General features: G+C 36.5%; 2 protein-coding genes across 5 annotated transcripts; one reads left to right on the forward strand and one right to left on the reverse strand.

Annotated features, from left to right (window-relative positions):
* Positions 1 to 3,452: 3,452 nt before the first annotated feature.
* cxcl13 (chemokine (C-X-C motif) ligand 13) lies at positions 3,453 to 4,611 on the forward strand. 2 transcript variants are annotated; one of them, XM_079607026.1, is made up of 4 exons: positions 3,453 to 3,529; positions 3,840 to 3,975; positions 4,180 to 4,263; positions 4,382 to 4,611. In XM_079607026.1, the coding sequence occupies exons 1-4, from the start codon at positions 3,466 to 3,468 to the stop codon at positions 4,422 to 4,424; spliced, it is 327 nt and encodes a 108-aa protein (XP_079463152.1). In that variant the 5' UTR covers positions 3,453 to 3,465; the 3' UTR covers positions 4,425 to 4,611. The 2 variants fall into 2 exon arrangements, with proteins under 2 accessions (XP_079463152.1, XP_079463153.1); XM_079607027.1 differs by having other exon boundaries at positions 4,385 to 4,611.
* On the reverse strand, positions 3,459 to 19,460 carry cnot6l (CCR4-NOT transcription complex, subunit 6-like). Of its 3 annotated transcripts, none has more exons than XM_079607022.1 (13): positions 19,229 to 19,460; positions 16,856 to 16,977; positions 16,388 to 16,574; positions 16,010 to 16,095; positions 15,841 to 15,930; positions 15,663 to 15,731; positions 15,421 to 15,578; positions 13,359 to 13,513; positions 13,126 to 13,277; positions 12,048 to 12,275; positions 11,184 to 11,386; positions 9,270 to 9,475; positions 3,459 to 5,402 (listed from the first exon to the last, which is right to left on the reverse strand). In XM_079607022.1, exons 2-13 carry the CDS (start codon positions 16,965 to 16,967, stop codon positions 5,366 to 5,368), a joined length of 1,683 nt encoding a protein of 560 aa, XP_079463148.1. In that variant the 5' UTR covers positions 16,968 to 16,977; positions 19,229 to 19,460; the 3' UTR covers positions 3,459 to 5,365. The 3 variants fall into 3 exon arrangements, with proteins under 3 accessions (XP_079463148.1, XP_079463146.1, XP_079463147.1); XM_079607020.1 differs by lacking the exon at positions 19,229 to 19,460 and adding an exon at positions 17,100 to 17,123 and having other exon boundaries at positions 4,339 to 5,402; XM_079607021.1 differs by lacking the exon at positions 19,229 to 19,460 and adding an exon at positions 17,100 to 17,123 and having other exon boundaries at positions 4,755 to 5,399.
* Positions 19,461 to 19,726: the final 266 nt, after the last annotated feature.

Here is a 19,726-nt window from a genome sequence, read left to right on the forward strand (position 1 = left end):
TCTTTTGTAAACTGCTCCAATTTTAATATTAAGACTGCATCCTTCCATTGATATTTAATTGGTTTTATATCTGGATTTATATCTGGATTTTATATTGCTTGCCACTTCAAAACTGTTTTGTTTTCAACTATTGCTGGAAGTTTTTTCTCTTTATGGAGGTTTACGGACATTTGATGCTGGCTGAATTTTTTGATGCTGGGTTCATGGTGCCATTTACGGTAAGGTAAAGAAATGCTCAAGCCAGCACTTGCTCAGAGCTGTGCAGTCTGAAAATAGATGGAATCTTTAGCTTGACAAAGGCAGCATTTTCTGTTCCCTTATTTTGCAATTTGTGTCTGTTCAACAAGGCAGTTGTTTTTGTCAAACTATTTTAGTAAACAAGTTTCAGCAAAATGATCATCCACTTATTATTTATGCACTACACTAAAATTCCCATCTTAAACAAAACGGGAATTTGAGTCTAAGACTTGAGTCTAGATTTGAGTTTGCTTTTTTTATCTGTAAAATTTTTGATAAATCCATTGTAGTAAAGGACACGTAGATATTATAAAAATAAAGCTTGCTTCTTCTGTCATACTTTTCTAAAGTACACTGTAAAAAATAAAACATAGATTTTATTTATATTTAATTAATAAAAATGAGGCAACAGATTACAAGCAATATTATTAATTAAATTTACCAAATTAGAATTGAGTAATAATTAATCAAATTAAATCATTAAATGTTAACCATTTAAAATGAGTAAATTTTACAAAATATATGTTATTGCCAACATTGAAGACACCTGATGTTAACAAGCAGAATCACTGAAGGAGAAAACCATAATTAAAGTCACCATTATGGAGATCAGTGTGTGTTTTAGTTGGGCTCTTCACCCTTAAATTATTAACTTTAAGCTTTGTTTGGCTGCTGTACGTAAGTTATAACAGCTAGATGAACAAACGATGATCTGATGGTGTTGGTTGTGTTTTAACATAATCATTATTTCACAATCATTTAACCTGAATCACTGAACTCAAATGGAGTTCAATTTATGAGTTAGGTTAACTTTATTAACTATAGAAGTACTGGGCTTGTACACCATAATATTTGTAACTTTTACAATGTAATCCAAATAATTTCTAAAAAGTTTCTTTTGTACAAAAAAAAAAAAAACAGACATCATGAATCAGCCTGTGAATCTCAACAATGGTGACATTTATAAAGCATGTTGCAGTGCATTCTGGGTTGCACCAATCAAAACTCATTCATGGCTCCCATCATGCATTGCTGCATGAATAAATAATGAGCTTATGATCAGAGGTTGTCACCATTGCTGAGATTCATATGCTAAATCTTGATGTCTGTGTGCGACTAAAAAAAACAACACATATATTTTTTATTATTATTGATTTGATCATTTCGATTTCATTGAAAATGCTAATAATATTATGCAGCTAGAATTAATAAAATAAATTTAACTCATAAATTGGACTCTACATGAGATCAGTGATTCAAGTCAAATGATTGTGATATTATGAATCACAACCAACACCATCAGATCAACGTTTTCTATTTGTTCATCTGGCTGTTATAACTCATGTACAGCAGCCAAACAAAACTTAAAGTTATTAATTTAAGGGTGAAGAGCCCAACTAAAACACACACTGATCTCTATAATGGTGATTTAATTATGGTTTTCTCCTTCAGTGATTCTGCTTGTTAACATCAGGTGACTTCAATGTTGGCAATACCATATATTTTGTAAATTTTACTCATTTTAAATGGTTAACATTTAAGGAATTAATTTGATTAATTATTACTCAATTCTAATTTGTTAAATTTAATGAATAATATTGCTTGTAATCTGTTGCCTCATTTTTATTAATGAAATATAAATAAAATCTATGTTTTATTTTTTACAGTGTATGCAATCATTATAAGACAAGGTTTTTTTGACAAGTGTCCTTGTTACACGTTATATATTTACAGTACAGTATAAATTATGCATAATTATATCTGTTCTTCGGATGAGACGTTAAATCGAGGTCCTGACTCGGCCATTAAAAATCCTAGGATGTCTTTCGAAAAAGTGTAGGAGTGTAACCCCGGCATCCTGGCCTAATTTGCCCCTTGGCCTCTCTCCATCATGGCCCCCTAATGATTGGCTTCATCACTGTCTCCGCTCCACCAGTAAACTGGTGTGTGGTGGGCGTTCTGGCACAATATGGCTGCCGTCGCATCATCCTGCTGCACATTGGTGGTGGTTGAGGAGATTACCCCTTCCATGTAAAGTGCTTTGAGTACCGAAAAGCGATATATAAATGTAACAAATTATTATTATTATTTTATTTTTTATTATGCAACTAACTCTAAACTAACCAAAAACCCACACTAACTAAATATAGTAGTTACTCAGTACTTAAATGTATAATTACACAGTAACATGGACCCCTTAAAGTAAACTGTAACCATTTATATTAAGTGAAATATCAGTCTTCAGATCCCAAAACACAAATGTCAGATGACAGTAATTTTTGTGTACATTATATAGAGTGAAGTCAGTCAAGTCACTAAAACTTGAAACTGAAAGTACATTTCAAATCTTTTCAAGAGAATGGAAACCATGCAGTTTCCAAAGTGAAACAGTGAAAGTCCTAGTTTGCAGAGAAAGGAGACTTTAAGACTGCACAATTGTGAAAAGAAACATTTAATATGAAAGGAACCAACTTTTTACAAATTCTTTATATGTGTGCATGCAGTTTCCCCCTACAAATGTATAGGTATTTCCCCTACTTATTTTAATTTTATTATTGAGCTGTTTTAATCTATAAATGATTCTTCAGTTGAGTTTTTATTACTAATGAATTCTAATAACTAATACAATATAAAATAAAATAAATGCAAATTATATTACAAAACATGAATACAAAAGTCCATTGCCATGTGTTAATTATCACCAATGAGTTAACAAAATCCACTAATGAGATTCAGAAGTAAATTTTGATTACACTGCATTTCAAGGTGTCCTTGTTGTGTAATTACATTTAAACACAGAGTAATATTAATGAACCAAATGTACTTACTATAAGGTAGGGTTAGGAATATGGTTTGGTTATTTAGGTGCATTATGCATAATTTACAGTTATTACTACAGTAAGTAAGATGTGTAACAAGAACAGTAAAATGAAGTGTTACAGTAAATTGATATGAAACAAGTCCTGGATAAGAAACCAGATTTCAAGTCCTGAAATATAATAGGGGATGTAAAGCTTCAAAATAATATGCAATATATATAAAGTGAGATTATTATCTAGTGTATTATCTTTCCATCTCCTAGAGTATTTTCCACTGACAGCATAATAAATTTTTTTTTTTTAAAAATGCATTTTTCCCCCCACTCCTTTATCACTTCCTCTTTTGAGCATCAATATAAACTGTCTCGTCCTAGACCTGCTTCACTCCACGCCTGATCTCAGCCTCAACATGTCACTGAACTCATATTTACTGCTGGCAGCTTTTGCATTCTGCTGCTTCACACCCCGCATGGGTAAGGAAAGAAGAAAAACTGTTATAATTAATCTTCACATTTTATTGTATAATATATATATATGAATTGTGTATTAACGTGCATTAACTTAATTTATTTGATTAAAGATGTCTATAAATAAGGTGCTTTTAAAGTTTAAAGGTGTATCTGTTATAATTTACTTTATGCTCTCAGCTGTTGTTGTTAGGATGCACAAATGTACTTTATTATTATTATTTTTATTATTATTATTAGCCTTAATTCTGCCTTTGATTCTGATCAAATGATTTTAATATTGTAATTTTGAGAAACATAATTCTAACTGTTTCAGCATTCCCAATGGATGGCTTTTCTACCAACAACAAGTGTCAGTGTCTGGCCACCACCTCAGCCGTGATCCCACCTCGGCTGTTCCAGAAGATTGAGATCCTGCCTCCAGGAGCACACTGTCGCAAAATCGAGATCTTGTGAGTCTCTATGTGATGTTTTGCCTCTATACGCTTCAATCACAGACATGGGGAAATGTGCATGGGGGTGGGCATTTCCTCTGTTCTAACAAACCTCAGAGCTCTCGAAAATACCTTACATTATTGTCACATTTGCCCACGCTGCTCTCAGACAAATGTCACTTATTGTTGCATATAGTCATCCAATCTCTTTCAATTCTTCAGGATTACCAAAAAGGACAACAAAACAGTTTGCATAAACCCCGAAGCACGATGGATCAACAGTTTCATCTCAAAAGTAATGAGAAGGTAGGATATCAAGTTTTATCTCCCAAAATCGAAACGGTCTAATCTAGATTTGACCTTTTGTTTTTTTCTTTCTTTGCGTTATCTAACTATCTTCTCATTTTGTTTCTTTTTCCTATAGCAGAAGAGCTGTAAAGGAAACTGCTGTGACCGCCACGGCATAAATCAATGTGGACAAGAACAACCGCAAGAAAGATATTTTCCATTGTCTCAACTACTCCTTTCGTTCAAACCACTAACTCTAGTGTGCTGAATGCTATACAGCCACAAATTGATATGTTATTATCGCAGCCTGCCTAAAAAACCTGTAATTATTATTTTGAAATAAAAATTTTCCTTCTTCCTTTTAAATGACATCTTTATTGCCTTTAAGGTAGGACACTAGGACAGGACTTTCAGTTTGTTTTACAAATGGGCCACACATAGCACCATTTTCAGTTGCAAAACAACACAATAAAGATGAGTTTTGTATTTCAATTCATAACCATATGTGTTCATAGACCAAAAAAGATTTAGAAAACATGTAGTCCTCAGTTGAGTCATTGAGAAAAGCCAATGATAAAGCCATCATCGTGTTGGGAAACTGCTTTCTCCCCCTGCCAATTCCAGTCATTCTGTCTCAAGTATTAAAATTACGCTTTACATCATATTACAATCATTACAATCAGGTCCTTCATTAATTAGAATTTCTCAACAAGACTGACCCCAATCCCTGATGCCACAGTCCACATTCAAGGAAAGACTTGCGCTATATTCCACATGAATTTATAACTAGTTTTAAAACACTGCATGTTCAATCTGGATTCAAATAGCATGGCTATACCCTTTGCCAATTATATTTGGAAATGTATATTCAGCTGGTTCAGTGGGAATTTCTGTGAGGGATACTGGATATGTATATTTAAACATATACACACAATATAAGCCTCAGAAAACAAAACTACTGCCACCACAAAACCAGTGAAACAATGCAAAGCAAACTGACTTAGCACTGCTGACCATAACAGCAACATTATAACAGGATCATGGTCACATTAGTAGTCAACATGTCTCTCTGGTGAAGAACAGAGATGGATGGGTGGATGGAAGGGATGCTGGTGCTGGCTCACTCTGTAAGCGTCTTGCTTTCACAGGCAGTGCTGCTGTAGAAAAGATGATTCAGACTAGGCACAGTTTGATCAAAGTGGAATGCTCTAATTGTGAATCATTTTAAGTGAATTCACAGAGGCTGATAAGACTCACATTTGTGTTCTCGCTGTGTTGGATGTTGCTTTTAGAAATAATGCAATGTCAAATATTGCTCATCATTTTCTGATTAAATTAAGTTTTTGATGAGCATCAGCTATTTAAAAAAATGTGAATGTGTTGTCTGTATCCAAACCAAATATGCAATTAAACTTCACAGGGCTGGGAGTTAATCAGTGTGGTTTTTATTTTTGTTTTTCTCCAAAGTCCAATGGCAGTAAGTTATAAGTAACATGCAGCCAGAGGTGGAAAGTAACACAGTACATTTACTTAAATACTGTACTTAAGAACACTTTTTGAGTATCTGTACTTTACTTGAATGTTATTTTTTTTCTGGAAACGTTTTACTTTAAAGGGATGGTTCGGAGTAATTTGTTCGGGTGTTTGGCTCGAGGTTGAAATTACTCCGAACCATCCCTTTAACTTCACTACATTTGAAAGACAAGTATCGTACTTTTTACTCCACTATAGTTCTGTCAAGGTCCTTGAGTAGAAAGTAGTAACGTCAGTCAGGAAATGATTTTGGTTGCAGGGGTTGCATCTTGGTTGGAAAATAAAGTCTGGTTGACGTCAGAACCCGACTTCGGTTTGACGCCATAACCTGACAAATTGTGTCATTGTTTTGGAGCGCACTAGCTTATAAATAACAGCAAGGCTAACATATTCATACTGTAAAAAAATAAATATATTTTTTAATTAAATAGGGCACTAAAAGGGTACAGCCATTTGGGTGTCCGAAACCATTGTGGACTTTATTGAGTGCACTTATTCAATCTCACATTCAATCCCACTACTGGAACTGTGTTCTAGAAATAAATTTGATATTGATATGAGGTAGGAAGGCATAGATTCAGAGGCATAAGGTACTGTAAGTACGGTATTACATACAACAATAATAAAACAATCCATTGACATTTACTTTTGATACTTAAGTACTTTTAAAAACAAGTACTTCTGTAAAAACCACTTTTATTGGTAAAGGAGTAATATTTGACCAGTAGTATCTGTACTTTAACTCAAGTAAGGAATTTGTGTACTTTGTCCACCTCAGCATGCAGCACACATAGTCCAACACCTCATAGTCAACTTTAGCACCTCTGACCTTTCTTCTTTTGAAGCTTTTTACTCATACCAGTTCCACACAGAACAAGGCACATACCTGTAAAGCATGGTGAGCTATAGCTTTGTCCAAGTAGTCATTGCGTGAGCCTAGATGTGTCTATTAGACAAGTACTTCCACCAACACTCCTCACAGGTTAATCATCATAAAATGCTCCAGGATTTTAACTCAACTTGGTTAAAAAAACTTTTTATGATTGCTTGTTTGGACAAAAAAATATTTTGGTTTATTAAAGTCTGAATTCACAAGCAATCATGCAGAGAAATGACAACAGTAATGCCACTGGTATCAAATAAATGCTTTAGAAGTTATTCTAGTTTGGCCAAATCCAGTTCAATGCTGGAATACGTTACACAACTTTTGCCTCGATTTACAGTCTGTACAAGTCAGCGTAAGTTTAAAGAGAAAATCTGAATATCTGATTTCACAGAAAATTGTGTATAATGGGGAAGTATTCACATTTTTTTTAAGCATCAGATTATGATCCATCCAGTCCAACATGTTTGATTATTTTGTATATATTTCTCCTATACAAGGCGCATGATTCTGCATGTTTGTGTTATTGTGAAAGTCTGTTAGTATGTGATCCTCAGCCGTTTAGTGTATGATGCCCCGTTTTTTTCTTTAACCATTTACAAAATTGAGAAGTGTATGATGCCTATTGTTTTAAAATCGTTTCAGAACTAAAAAGTCATATAGCCTTCATTTAATTCAGTTCAAAATATCTTGCATAAATGTGTTTGCCCGCGTGACATCACAAATCCCCCAAGATCCAAACGAGCCGTGATAAAAGAAATGCTTTGTTTATATTTTAATCTCTGAAACTTGCAGAATGTTTTAATGGTATAAAGACCTCTTATATGTCAAAGGATCAAGGCAAATTTTATTTATCATGTCATGACCCATTTAAATCATATACTTGTGCCAAACTTATAAAATGGGAGAGTAATTTTTCTTATTTCCAACAAATCACAAAATTGTGATATTTATTCATATAAATATGAATTAACGTTCAATTTGTACCGATGCAGCTGACAAGCCATTAGCGTTGAAAAAAGCATGAAACAACACGACAAAGCAGATTCTGCCTTCATTTACTCAACCTCATGTCACTTTTTTTCTTCTGTGGAACACTGTCCATACAATGGTCAAAAATGGAAGTCAATGGTAACCAAACTGTTGGGTTACCAACATGTTTCGTTTTTGTTTGACAGAAGAAATGATAGCTTTAGCATTAGTTCAACCAGGAAGACTCTAATGCCACATCTCTAATTTATTCTGGTCTGGCCAATCACGGATTGACACCTGAAGTACATAAGCACTGAACTCTCAGTTTCATGTTCGCAGTTGATGACGCTGACGTTCCCCTCCATCCTCTCCTCCACCACCACCACCAGGTTGGCCTCTGTCCATCCACCGGGTGTAGGCTCTGCCCCTGCCTTTATCTTCAGGCAGGATCAGCCGAATCTACATCCCCAAGGATTGGGACTAAGGACGGGGCCTACGCCAAAGACATTTTCTATACAACTACCGGTAAACATGAATCATAGCTCACTAACATCTGTTAATTCTCTACGGAATAAACACCATGCAAACGTTCACCTGCCCTCTGAGTCTTTCTGGTAGAAATAGTAATATAAGATTGAAAAAACGTGAGAGAGAGTAAATGATGGCAGAATTTTTGGCTGAACTATCCCTTACCCTCCTAGCTAGTCTTCTGTAGAAATAAATTGTACCAATAACACTGAACCCTGCCAATCAAATATTCTTTTGAAATGCTTGTTGACGTAAATGAGGCAAGGAGGACTGTATTGTGTAATAAATATACATCAGTACGGTGATGTGATTTCGATGTTGGAAGCAACAAGAGAAAAAAGCAAACATACACAGCTGGGTTATAATCAGTAGGGCTGGGATCCTCTTTGATAGTGTCAATTTTGGACTTAAAGAAATGCTTTGCATAATACTGCATTACATAATAATGCATTGTACTATGAAGTATTTTCGATGAAAAATAGATTAAAAAATAGTTTTCCACTTCATGATCTTAATGCAAATCCATCTTCTGGTAATATCGAATAGGGGAACTTGAGTTTGAATCGGACAGGATGCAGTGAATATTTGATGTTGCACAATAAAGAGACAAATGTGGTTTTATTGTACTGGGGAACTTTACAAATCATGTAATTTTTATTTGAATTCATTACACTTCCTTTGTCAAATTTATGAGATGTTGAAGGGGAATTTAAAAGATGCTGATCGAAACAAAGTCTTAATACTCGTGCTGACATTATAATGCTACACGATCTGTCTTCACATATGTTACACATTTCTACCATCCATATACTGACACATGGCTTATACAATCTCACATTCAGATTCAGACAAACGGATCACTTTCCCTGAAAGCAGAATATGTTTAGGACCAAACAGAGAATCCCAACCCTAATTTGGTATTAAGCTTGTGTTGGAAAGTTGGAAAATGTAATAATAAGATCATACAATCGTGTGCAAAGGTTAAAAAAAGGAACAAAGTAGGTGAGTACTTCACTCCTTAATGTGTGTGCCTATAGTTTTAGGGGCTCATGATAAGGGTTTGTCCATGATTTAGGGTTTAGGAGTGAGGGAAGGCGGGCTGCACTACCTGTGGACAGACAGATGCAGCCCGTTGAGGGGGGGTAAAGGCGGGTGGTACTCCAGCTGAGCCAGGAGGGAAAAGTGATCGGAGGGGATGTGCGGATGTGGGCAGCCAGTTATGTTGTTGTCCTTCAGCCACTGAGTCTCCAGTGGACCCAGAACCCCCAAAACACTCATATGTGTCTTAGAGAAGAAGACGTAGTCAATCACACCCTTCAAAAAAAGAAGAGGAAACGTTTTTTTTTAAAAAGGGCACTAATCTCAATATGCAGCATGCATCTAGAAATGGTACATTTTAAATGCAACAAAAAATTTGCTCTATTAAAGGATAACTCCGGGCAATTTTTAAGTTAATCTTGATCGTTATACCTTTGTGAGTACTGTCTATAGAAAAAAAAGCGAACCGGATTGGTGCATGCAACACGGAGCTGTTACCGCTAATGCCCAGAGCTCTCACTCAGCTAAAACGGCTGTTATGGGGGCATATTCATAAAGAGCGTTTTTGTGCCTCTTAACAGACACAAAATGCAATTAAAATGTCTGTCCAACATGAACTGGGTCCTTGCATGACAACAAGATGCGTTTAGCAACTTATCCATTGTTTAAATAGTGTTATACCATACTCCCGTTGTAGCCGGAAAAAGGTAAATAAAAGCGTGCGTGCAGGTGGGAGGAGCGCCGTGTGTGTGAAGAGTGATGATCGGAGTTGCTCACAAATGAAGAAGAAATGGTTTGTAACGTAACTATGGAGAATATAGAAGATTTTGAACACATGGAAGAGATGGTCGTCCTTATTTATTCAAACCCGAGTATACAGACGAAGAACTAGCCTCAATCTTCAGTCAACAATACCTTTTCCCGGCTACAACGGGAGTTCCCACGGGACTTCAGCGCGAGACTACAGCTAGCCGTCTAAAACACTATTTAGGTGAATTTAAACAATGGCTAAGTTGCTAAACGCATCTTGTGTCTGTTAGAGGCACAAAAACACTCTTTATGAATATGCCCCCATAACTGCCGCTTTAGCTGAGTGGAGCTCTGGGCATTAGCGGTAGCAGCTCAGTGTTGCAAGCACCAATCCGGTTCATTTTTTTTCTATAGACAGTACTCACAAAGGTATAACGATTAAGATTAACTTAAAAATTGCCCGGAGTTCTCCTTTAATTGAAACTCGGGAGCCCAAAAGCAGCCAGTACCCTGGTTTCCATGCAATACAATAACAAAGCGAGACACGGTTCACTAACGAATGACTCCTATGAACCAAGTCTTTTTAAAAGTCAGTCAAAAGGTTGAGTTTTGAATCAGACTCACTTAGTCAGTGAATCACTCAGAGTCATTACTGACTCTCTTGACGTGAACCAGGAGTAATTTTTTTAATGAACCAGGAACATTTATTGTGATGTTGTGAGACTATTTACTGACTTGATAGCCATATGACAAATAAAGATTCATAGAGTCTTGTTGTAATAAATGAAAAATGGTGTTCTATAATAAATAATGGTATTTTAAAGAAAATGAGCAAGAAGCTATGAACTCAATGAATTAAAGCACATCTGAACAACCACACTGACCCAATTCTGTAATTTGTCAATAAAAAAGATGTCTGGCCCCAAAATGTTACATTTTTTGAAGTGGATGGATCCCAAGTCCCATTTCTAGAGCCCTTATATAGAAAATACCCAAGACCTATATGATCTCTATTCCCATTTTGAGTAAAAAAAGAAAAGAAAAAAAAGGTAACACTTTATTTTAACTAACCCTAAACCAAACCCTAATCATAACTGTATAGTAAGTACATGTAGTTAATTAATATCACTCATTACTTATTTGATTAAGTACAATGCAACTACGTCACCTTAAAATAAAGTGTAACAAAATAGAAAATATAATAGAAATATCTCTGAATTATGAATCTCCTCACCTTGAAGTCATAAGTGTAGTTGGTGTAGGGCATGAGATTCCCTTCGTAGGCACTCTTCAGCTGGAAACTGTGCGTGATACTGCCATCAGGCTTGCCGTTTTTACCGTTGCAATTGAAGTTGGTTAAACAATCGCTGTACCGCAGTTCCTTAAAGTCTTTGTGATTTTCTGCAACTCCACCACTACTCAGATATTCCACCACACCTGTGAGGAAAAGCCAGGAAACCTAGTGATGGTGAGGCAAGGGCTTCATGCCAAATATTACATCCAGTTGATGTCATTATTTATCTTAGCGCTGTCATTAAAGGGACAGTTCACACAAAACTGTTAATTATATCATTATTTACTCACCTTCATGTCATCCCAAACCTGTTTGACATTTTTTTTCTTCTGTGGAACATAAAAGATGTTATTTTGCAAAATGTCTCAGTGCTTTTTGTCAATGCAATGGAAGTCAATGGTTAGCAACATTCTTCAAAATATCTTCTTTTATGTTCCACAGAAGAAAGTAAGTCATACAGATTTGCACCGACATGAAGTTGAGTAAATGATGAGAATTGTAATTTTTGGGTGAATGTCCCTTTAATATCGTATCAGATGGGTGTGGTTGTGTAAGGGACGGAAAGGCCAATTTTCTATTTTATGGCTTCTGTGCTTGAAGTTGTAGTTCATATTTCAGACGAGCCTTTTCAAAAGTTCACACTCATCATTTATTCAAATGAACCACACTAACAGAGTTCACCAAACATACCAAGTGTGAACACACCCTTACTAAGAACTTACTTACACAATACAGATATCCCATGTGTGTTCCCCATTCTTTCTAATAATTTATCTTTAATAAGCAGTTCCCAATATAACTCACCAGAGTCTGGGAGGGAGTTGAGGTCAGCACACAGGACGATAGGGATGGAGCTGGTGTCTGACGTGGGCGATGCAGAGTTGATGGATCCCGAGGCCCTCTCAGCGATACTTTTTAGCTCAGACAGGAACATCATGGTCTGGATGAGCTTCACATCAGAGTACTCTGGATCCCAGTGCATGTGGGCATCAGCTACCAGCAGGAGCTGTTTCTCTGGAGGCTGCTTTAAACCTGCAATATAACACCACTAAAGCAAATGGGACGGAAATATTTCAATAAAGAGGAGGAAATGGAGCTGCCTCCTTTAATTACTGAGATTTGGAACTACAATTCACTACGTAACATCTAAATAAGATATTTTATTATCAAGGTCATTGAAACAGGAGAAACTCTGACACACTGTGAATACAGGAAACTCTGTTTTCAAAGTGCAATCTATATCGCAATCATTTGAAAACACAAAATATTGTAAATTGATTTCACAGGAAAAAAATTAAGAATGTGCTGAGAAAGAAGAAATAAAGCAGAACCAGGGTCTTATCTGAAACACTGCTGATAAATGTATTTTGATGAACAACTGAAGACTTTATGGCAGACCAAGAGACTGTTAAATTTGTCATATTTCAAAAGTGTGCATGCTGAAGAAATTGTATTCAGCTGTATGAAGGACATGTAGTGTTATCATTGAAATACAACCTAGCAATAAATTTGACAACCACATAATGTAATTCTGTGTATCAGACCACCACATAACCCAACATTTTGGGTTGCAAAATTTTGACTGCCATAAATGTTTAATTTAATTTAATTGTTTTATCTTCTATAACACTGAGAAAATTTGTATTATTGATGTTCTTTTTAAGGTGTTAAGGATGGATGTATGAATGGATACGATTTTTGGCCTAAAAATTAATTGTACTTGATTTTCAAAGACAGTAGTTATTAATGTCATCTCAGGTACACATTTTTAACTTAGAGATCTACTGCCATCTACAGGACAAGGCTAAACAGCAGCGTGTGAAGAAGAGGAAACCAGGAGCTATTTAATGCCAATTACTGAGTTATCATTCAGTGACCTTACCACTAGTAAATAGGTCTTCCTTCACCTCCAACAAGACAGCTACTCCGATGTTATCTTTGGTCATGACTCTGTTTAGCATAACCTCTGAGCCCTCTGAATTTGCCATGGCAACCTGATTGAACTCCACTGTGTTTTTCTGCACCAGAGCGAATCTAGAAAGTAATAAAGGGGCAAAAGATGAGCTGGATGTCAATTCACTTTAAACCTTGTGAAAGATGGAAGGGGTTACTCACTTCTCAGTCTTGAAGAAAACAGCACAGCCGTCCACATGTTTCCGCTCCTGTTCTGACACAAGTTTGGCACGAGACTTTGGACAGAAAAAGCCATCATACCCACGCTCTTTCAGTGTTTCCAGAAAGAAAGTGTAGTACTGCTCTGTTTCCACCTCCTGCACATGCAGATGGAGAATTAGAGCTAAGTGTAAACCACTGCAGATATCAAAAGCACCATACAAACTTCAAGGGAAATCTATTGTTTCCATGCATATTTAATCATTTAAAGTTAAAGTACTTTTATAATGTTTTTAAAAAGATTTCTATTTCAAATAAATTATGTTCTTTTGAATTTTCTACTCAAGGAATCCTGAAAAAAAATTATATATTCAGACAACCGAAAAATATTAAGCAGCACAACTGTTTTTATCATTGATAATTAGGGCAATAATACTCCTCCTAGGGTCAGCATGAAGCAAAGACACTGAAGATGCTAAATTGGTGTGTTATAACTTCTGCATACATTGACTGATTTTGATGGAACTTCAGCTGTGTGTTCACATTGTGCCGACTGTGCCGATCACATTGAAGTGACTATTGTGAGTCAAAGCCATAGCGCCACAAACTGGCAGCACAAAGTATGTTACTTTCAAAATGCTAAGAAATCTCGTTTATTTTACCAAACTTCGTCAGAATAATGTCAAGACACTGTAGATGGACACCTGCTAAAGGATTCTTGGTATCCTGTACACTGTTGTCATCGCAACACATCAAACTTTAATATTCTTTTTGGGTGTTTTTGAGACTTATAGCATGAAACTCGACCCACACATTAGAGCCAGTAAACATGGGCTAAAGCCTTAAGTAAGTGTGTAATGTTGCAGTTTGAGCAGAACAAAGATCTGGAAGATTAAAAAGCTCAGTCCACTCTACAGGGAGATATTTTATTTAACAGAATCCATTTTTCAAGAACTACAACACAATTTTTCCGGGCTTTATGAAGTTATAATGTTCCTCATTTAAATAATCCCTGCCCACGGAATCAAGGCCTGGATGAATTGCTGCTATGTCAACAAGACGCAGTTTTTCCCCCACATCTCATTTGTTTGATATTCCTAAGGGACGAACTTAAAATGGGTAAAATTTATTTTAAAGACTATTCCTGAACATTATATGTTTATCTGTGAGCTGCACATTTTATAGAGAACACCTTCCAGAACCACGACGCAGGCTACACACAAAAGCTTCTCCTGAAATTAAGTAATTTCCACTTTGTCGGGACAATCTGTTGTTTGTAACTTGTAAGTATGTCTTATTATTTGTAGTTGCATGCGTTTTCTATTAACAGTTCTAATTATAAGTTTTATGTTGTTGCTACGCTCGCCTGCTAGCCAACATTAGTGTTGATATAGTGTTGTTTACTATAGCTTTTGTAAGGCTGTTCACCACCCCTTAGGAAAATTAAACATGTTTTTGTGATCGATTACTGTTTGTATAACCATAGTTTTCTGACAAATTTGATTATAAAAAATGATGAAATGGTGGATAACATTGTACCTATAATGTACAAGAAAAACATAGCACTCTGAAATGTCCTGTGAAATCCGTGCTTGCAAAGTCTCAGAACTCGCGGTTATGGAGGGACGGGACATTTCCCGAAAACACGCTAAGTGCTGCCAATCACAACACACTAGGCCAGCTAACCAATCACAGCACATTTCGTATTTCAGAAGGAGGGGGTTCATCGCTTTAAATGCACATTGCCCGCCGTGCACAGTTGTCCTAAAGCCACTGGGGTGGCGGTGGCGCCGGTGCTTGGGCCTATCATCGCTACTTGCAGTTATATTACTTAGAAATGTTCCTTTATTACCAAATCTGCATATTAGACTGATTTCTGAAGGGTCATGTGACACTTAAGACTGTAATGTAATGTTAATTAAAATACAATACAGTCATATTAAACTGTATTTCACAATATTACTGTTTCAAGGACTTCTTTCAAAGACCCCAACCTTTTGGATGTTAGTGTATATTTTGCTAATCGTAATTGAGATTTTGTGAGCTTCATATTGTGGATATGTACCTGCAGGCTGATGATGTCAGCGTCACAGTTAGTGATCTCCTCCATGATGCCCTTCTTCCTGTACTCCCAGTTAAGGGCCCATGAGGGACAGTAGCCGTACAACTGCCTTGTTGCATACTTGTCACAGAGCACATTGTAGCACATTACTGTGAATACAGCTTGAGAACACAGAGATTTAATATTAGCTTTGCGTTTGCTAAATCAGGCTTTTCAAAAGAATGTGACGGGATGCAACGATGTACCTGTGGGCATCATTTGGTCTCGCTCCCTCAAAGTGATCCAAGGTCTTTGGGGGAGTTGTTCAGGGTGAACTAATTTTGGGAGGGGAAATAGTTGAAGTAAGTCAAATGAATAACTTAATTAAATGAATAACATGTATACTGTATTAATAAGCCACTATGTACCTGTGTCCGTTATTACCTGCAAGATTGTCAAGCATGTAATTTAATAACTTCCTTGTTCCATCAGGCTCCTGATACAGGTTGAGTATATCCTGGGACAATGGATTACCTGCAAAATAAATATTGTTCTCAGGCCTAATTAAAAAATTGCATGCTTGTTCTGCACATATAAACCTTAAAAGCTTCACCTTTGAGGCCGAGGGTTTGCAACTGGAACAGCCGACCAAGTTCATAAGGCAAAACTCGTAAACAATTGTTGTTCAAAAGCAATTCCCTTGAAATACACACAGTACAAAACATGTTACCATGTTTAGTGTAACTGAACAAAATTGTTCAAAGTGAACTACACAAAGGTCTATTGATTAGACATTTTAGTTTAAATAGAGTAATAAGCCCTCTGAGTCACATCCTAATTCTATTTTTATACATTTTGACTATTTTAAATGAAAACAATAATACAATTTAGTGTTCTTAATGACTATTGTCTTTAAGAACCTGCATTTGCTGAGAGGCTGCATTCGGTCTGACAGGACCTCATAGAGACGGACCGATTTGTTAAAACGCACCTGAGAGTCACCATGTTGCCAAGTTCTGCTGGCAGGCTGCGCAGTTTGTTGGAGGACAGGTTCAGGTAGACGAGATGGGGCAGCTTTGCGATTTCAGGGGGAATCCGGCTCAGGTTGTTGTTGTTGATGTGGAGAGCAGTCAGATGGGTCAGCGTCCATAGGGAACTGCTCAGGCTTCTGACTCGCCCTGTACCACAGGAGCACAGACAGAGTTTGTGACAAACTATTTTTCAGCAAATATCCCAGAGAACACACATACACTGATAAATGTATATCTTCAGCATTAGAAGTCACTTTTGGAAAAAAAACTACTTTTTAGTTGTTCAGTATAAGTAGGTTTTCATGTTTCACTTTCAGGTTTATTCATTCATTTATCTTGTCAGTGTTCCTTCAGTGGCACATTTTTTTAAATAAGTTGATTTTATGAGTTGACGAATAAGGTTGAAGAAGTGAGGAATAATAACTAACCAGAAATCTCCAACTCGGTCCAGTATGATTTCTTCCCACTGGCCGCTTCCTCAGCTGACATGATGGTGTATAATCTGCGTGGGTCTGGAGGATCATATTTTTCCTTTGGCATGCCTGTTAATCTGAAAATTCAAGGAGAAAATATATGATTTGTCACTATTTCTCTTACTTACAGTATGTCATTTTCAAATATCAAATATTTGTTATATATATATATATAAGTAAAGTCTGCTGCAGAGCTCACATCAGTGCAGGCTCGGCAAAAGTGCGCATCGATGGCACATATCGACTCGCGAGCACCCTAACCCTAAACCTAAAATGACAAACGACACGAGGCACCGGTCTCATGGACTTGTGCACACGGCAGCCATTGTAAGTCCACAAGACCGAAAGTGCATACGAAGTGTGCCATTTGGGACAGGGCCAAGGCCTCAGACCAAACTGACCGCCCTTAGACACACTAACATTATGTAAACATGACGTAAATCAGACAACAAACCAAACAAGCTCTTATACTTGCGCAAAGAAAACCTTTTTCTGACAATGGTTAAGAATTGCTTAAGGTGATTTTAAAATAAAGCTTAAGAAAAACACTATGTAGTCACCAAGTCAGGTTGTAAAATATCAACATATCTATCTACACTACAGTTCAACAGTTTGGGGTCGGTAAGATTTTTTAAAATGCTTTTGAAATATGTCTCTTATTCTCTCCAAAGATAAAACCAATACTCTGAAATATTACAATTTAAAATAACTGTTTTAAATTTTAATACATTTTAAAATGTAATTTATTCCAGTCATGGTAAAGCTGTATTCTGTAGATGAGAATGTATTCTGTATTCTGTAAAGCTGTATTCTACTATTTGATGAATAGAAAGTTAAAAAGAACAGCATTTATTTGAAATAGAAACCTTTTGTAACATTATAAATGTCTTACTGTCACTTTTGATCATTTTAATGTGTCCTTAAAAGTATTAATTCCTTTAAAAATAATAATTTCTTAATGACCCCAAACTGTTGAATAATATGTTCTAAAATACAAACCAGCGTTAGAGATCCTGAGTGCTTACTGAGAGACAGACAGCTGATGTTTACACTGAAATGTTGGAGCAGTTGATACAGTATCTCTCATGCTGAGCCAAAACATTATGGCAATCTAGGGCACTGACAGAGTTTAACTTAGTTGAACTTTGGAGACGTCGCAGAAGTTTCTTATCAATCCCTTTCAGCTGTAAAAAGATGAAAGCAAAAGAGCACTTTCACATAAGACACTATTAATAGGTAGAACCACCAGCAAGAGCTTTTGAACAGGCCCTTATTTGTCTTGTATAGAAAGAACACGCGCCGCGCTGTAATCATTCAGTCGCAGCTGTTACACACAAAAGCACACTGCCAAACTCAGCCACAGATCTGTTTGGGTAGAACATATCCTCCTTCTGAATGTTATTTTTTACATGCAGAACTTCAGACACTTTAATAATTCTACTGGACTCTGGACTAGATATCAGTTTGTCTCATCATATTGCACAGCAACCGTATGTCTCACTTCTCATCAACATTGTATAGGCCTATTGCTGCTGTCAATACTTCTGCATGTACGTATAGGGGTGTATATTTCATTTAGTGAATATATAATATATATATATATATATTTGTATTATATGTACATTATGTGTACACTGTGCATACTGTTCAATGTGTGTATTGTGCGTTCTGTAACTAAACCTCTGTGTATATAGTCATGTGACATAAAAAGTTATTAGACTGAACACTATGGGGTTTAATATGCAGACGAACGCTGGGTCACGATAATGACAGTAGTGGCGTTACGTAACCTGCTCTTTGAAGTTACTAAACAACTTCCATGAATAAAACAAAAACACAAGTTCTGAACTGAATCTTACTTACACTTACTGTTTAAAATGCCTTCAACAACGTCGTGGTGTTTTGCATTACACTTAACAGCGAGTCAACGACTCAGTTTGTGTTATGTAAGGCTATTATTATTAGCTATTCTTGCCATGTCAAAAAAAGTTGTGGCCTGGATGGGTGATTTAAGTTACATTAAATAAGTTTTGTTGGAGAGCTGACAACCACAACATGAAAAGCAGGAGCAGCTCTGGCTGTGCCACCAGTTCAGACATTCCTCTTCATCACCAAATACGGTCATCTATAAATCAGGAGAATCTGTGGCGTGTAATAGGTTGAAACACTGTGATCTCGTGTTTATTAAGTTACAGAACACACATTCTCCTCGTCTGATCTTCTGGAGGTAGAGCTGCCTGGATGGAGACGTCAGGCATATTTGACACCCAACAATATGTATACAAAAGAGAAAATCAGCACGCCGGAATGCAGGATGTATACTCTTACCTGCATTCGGGAGGTGGGAGAGGAGCTGCTGGTGTGATATGATCAGAGACATACAGACAAACTGTGACCGATCCTCATCCTGAGAGTCGGGCAGAAGGAAGGACAACACTCTGAGCTTCCGCTCCAGTCAACGGTCCCCTTACAACTAGCGATAGGAAGTCCGACTCATTTAAGGGAATCGGTTGTTTCGAACAGTTAACTTTAAAAGAATCGGCTCAAACAACAAGATTTGTCTATTATTTACGACATTACGTAATTTTGTGTCACTATCACGTGGTCCCAACGTCACACATTCCACAAGGTCTAATAAAAAAAGCATTCCATAAAGTGGGCATATTTTATATGAAGTTTACATCAACTTTTTATCTTTTTTTATGTAATAAAACGTTATGATTGATTTCGTATGTTATTTGGTTTTAATTAAATGTACTTTTCACCCCGTTTAGTCAAATCCTCCGTTCGCCCCAAATGCTCTCGGTTCTCGTATTGCTCAAAGGT

This window comes from Phoxinus phoxinus (genome assembly GCF_949152265.1).
Source record: "Phoxinus phoxinus genome assembly, chromosome: 3".
Lineage (NCBI taxonomy): Eukaryota > Metazoa > Chordata > Actinopteri > Cypriniformes > Leuciscidae > Phoxinus > Phoxinus phoxinus.

Bases quoted from the DNA above. Each gene is read 5' to 3' on its own strand.
- cxcl13 (XM_079607026.1), top strand. From the start codon at position 3,466: ATGTCACTGAACTCATATTTACTGCTGGCAGCTTTTGCATTCTGCTGC. The intron at 3,530-3,839 runs GTAAGGAAAGAA...TAACTGTTTCAG, and splicing joins CTGCTTCACACCCCGCATGG to CATTCCCAATGGATGGCTTT. The intron at 3,976-4,179 runs GTGAGTCTCTAT...TCAATTCTTCAG, and splicing joins TGTCGCAAAATCGAGATCTT to GATTACCAAAAAGGACAACA.
- cnot6l (XM_079607022.1), bottom strand. From the start codon at position 16,967: ATGCCAAAGGAAAAATATGATCCTCCAGACCCACGCAGATTATACACC. The intron at 16,575-16,855 runs GTTAGTTATTAT...CCTGTGGTACAG, and splicing joins GACCGAGTTGGAGATTTCTG to GGCGAGTCAGAAGCCTGAGC. The intron at 16,096-16,387 runs GTGCGTTTTAAC...GTGTATTTCAAG, and splicing joins GGCAACATGGTGACTCTCAG to GGAATTGCTTTTGAACAACA.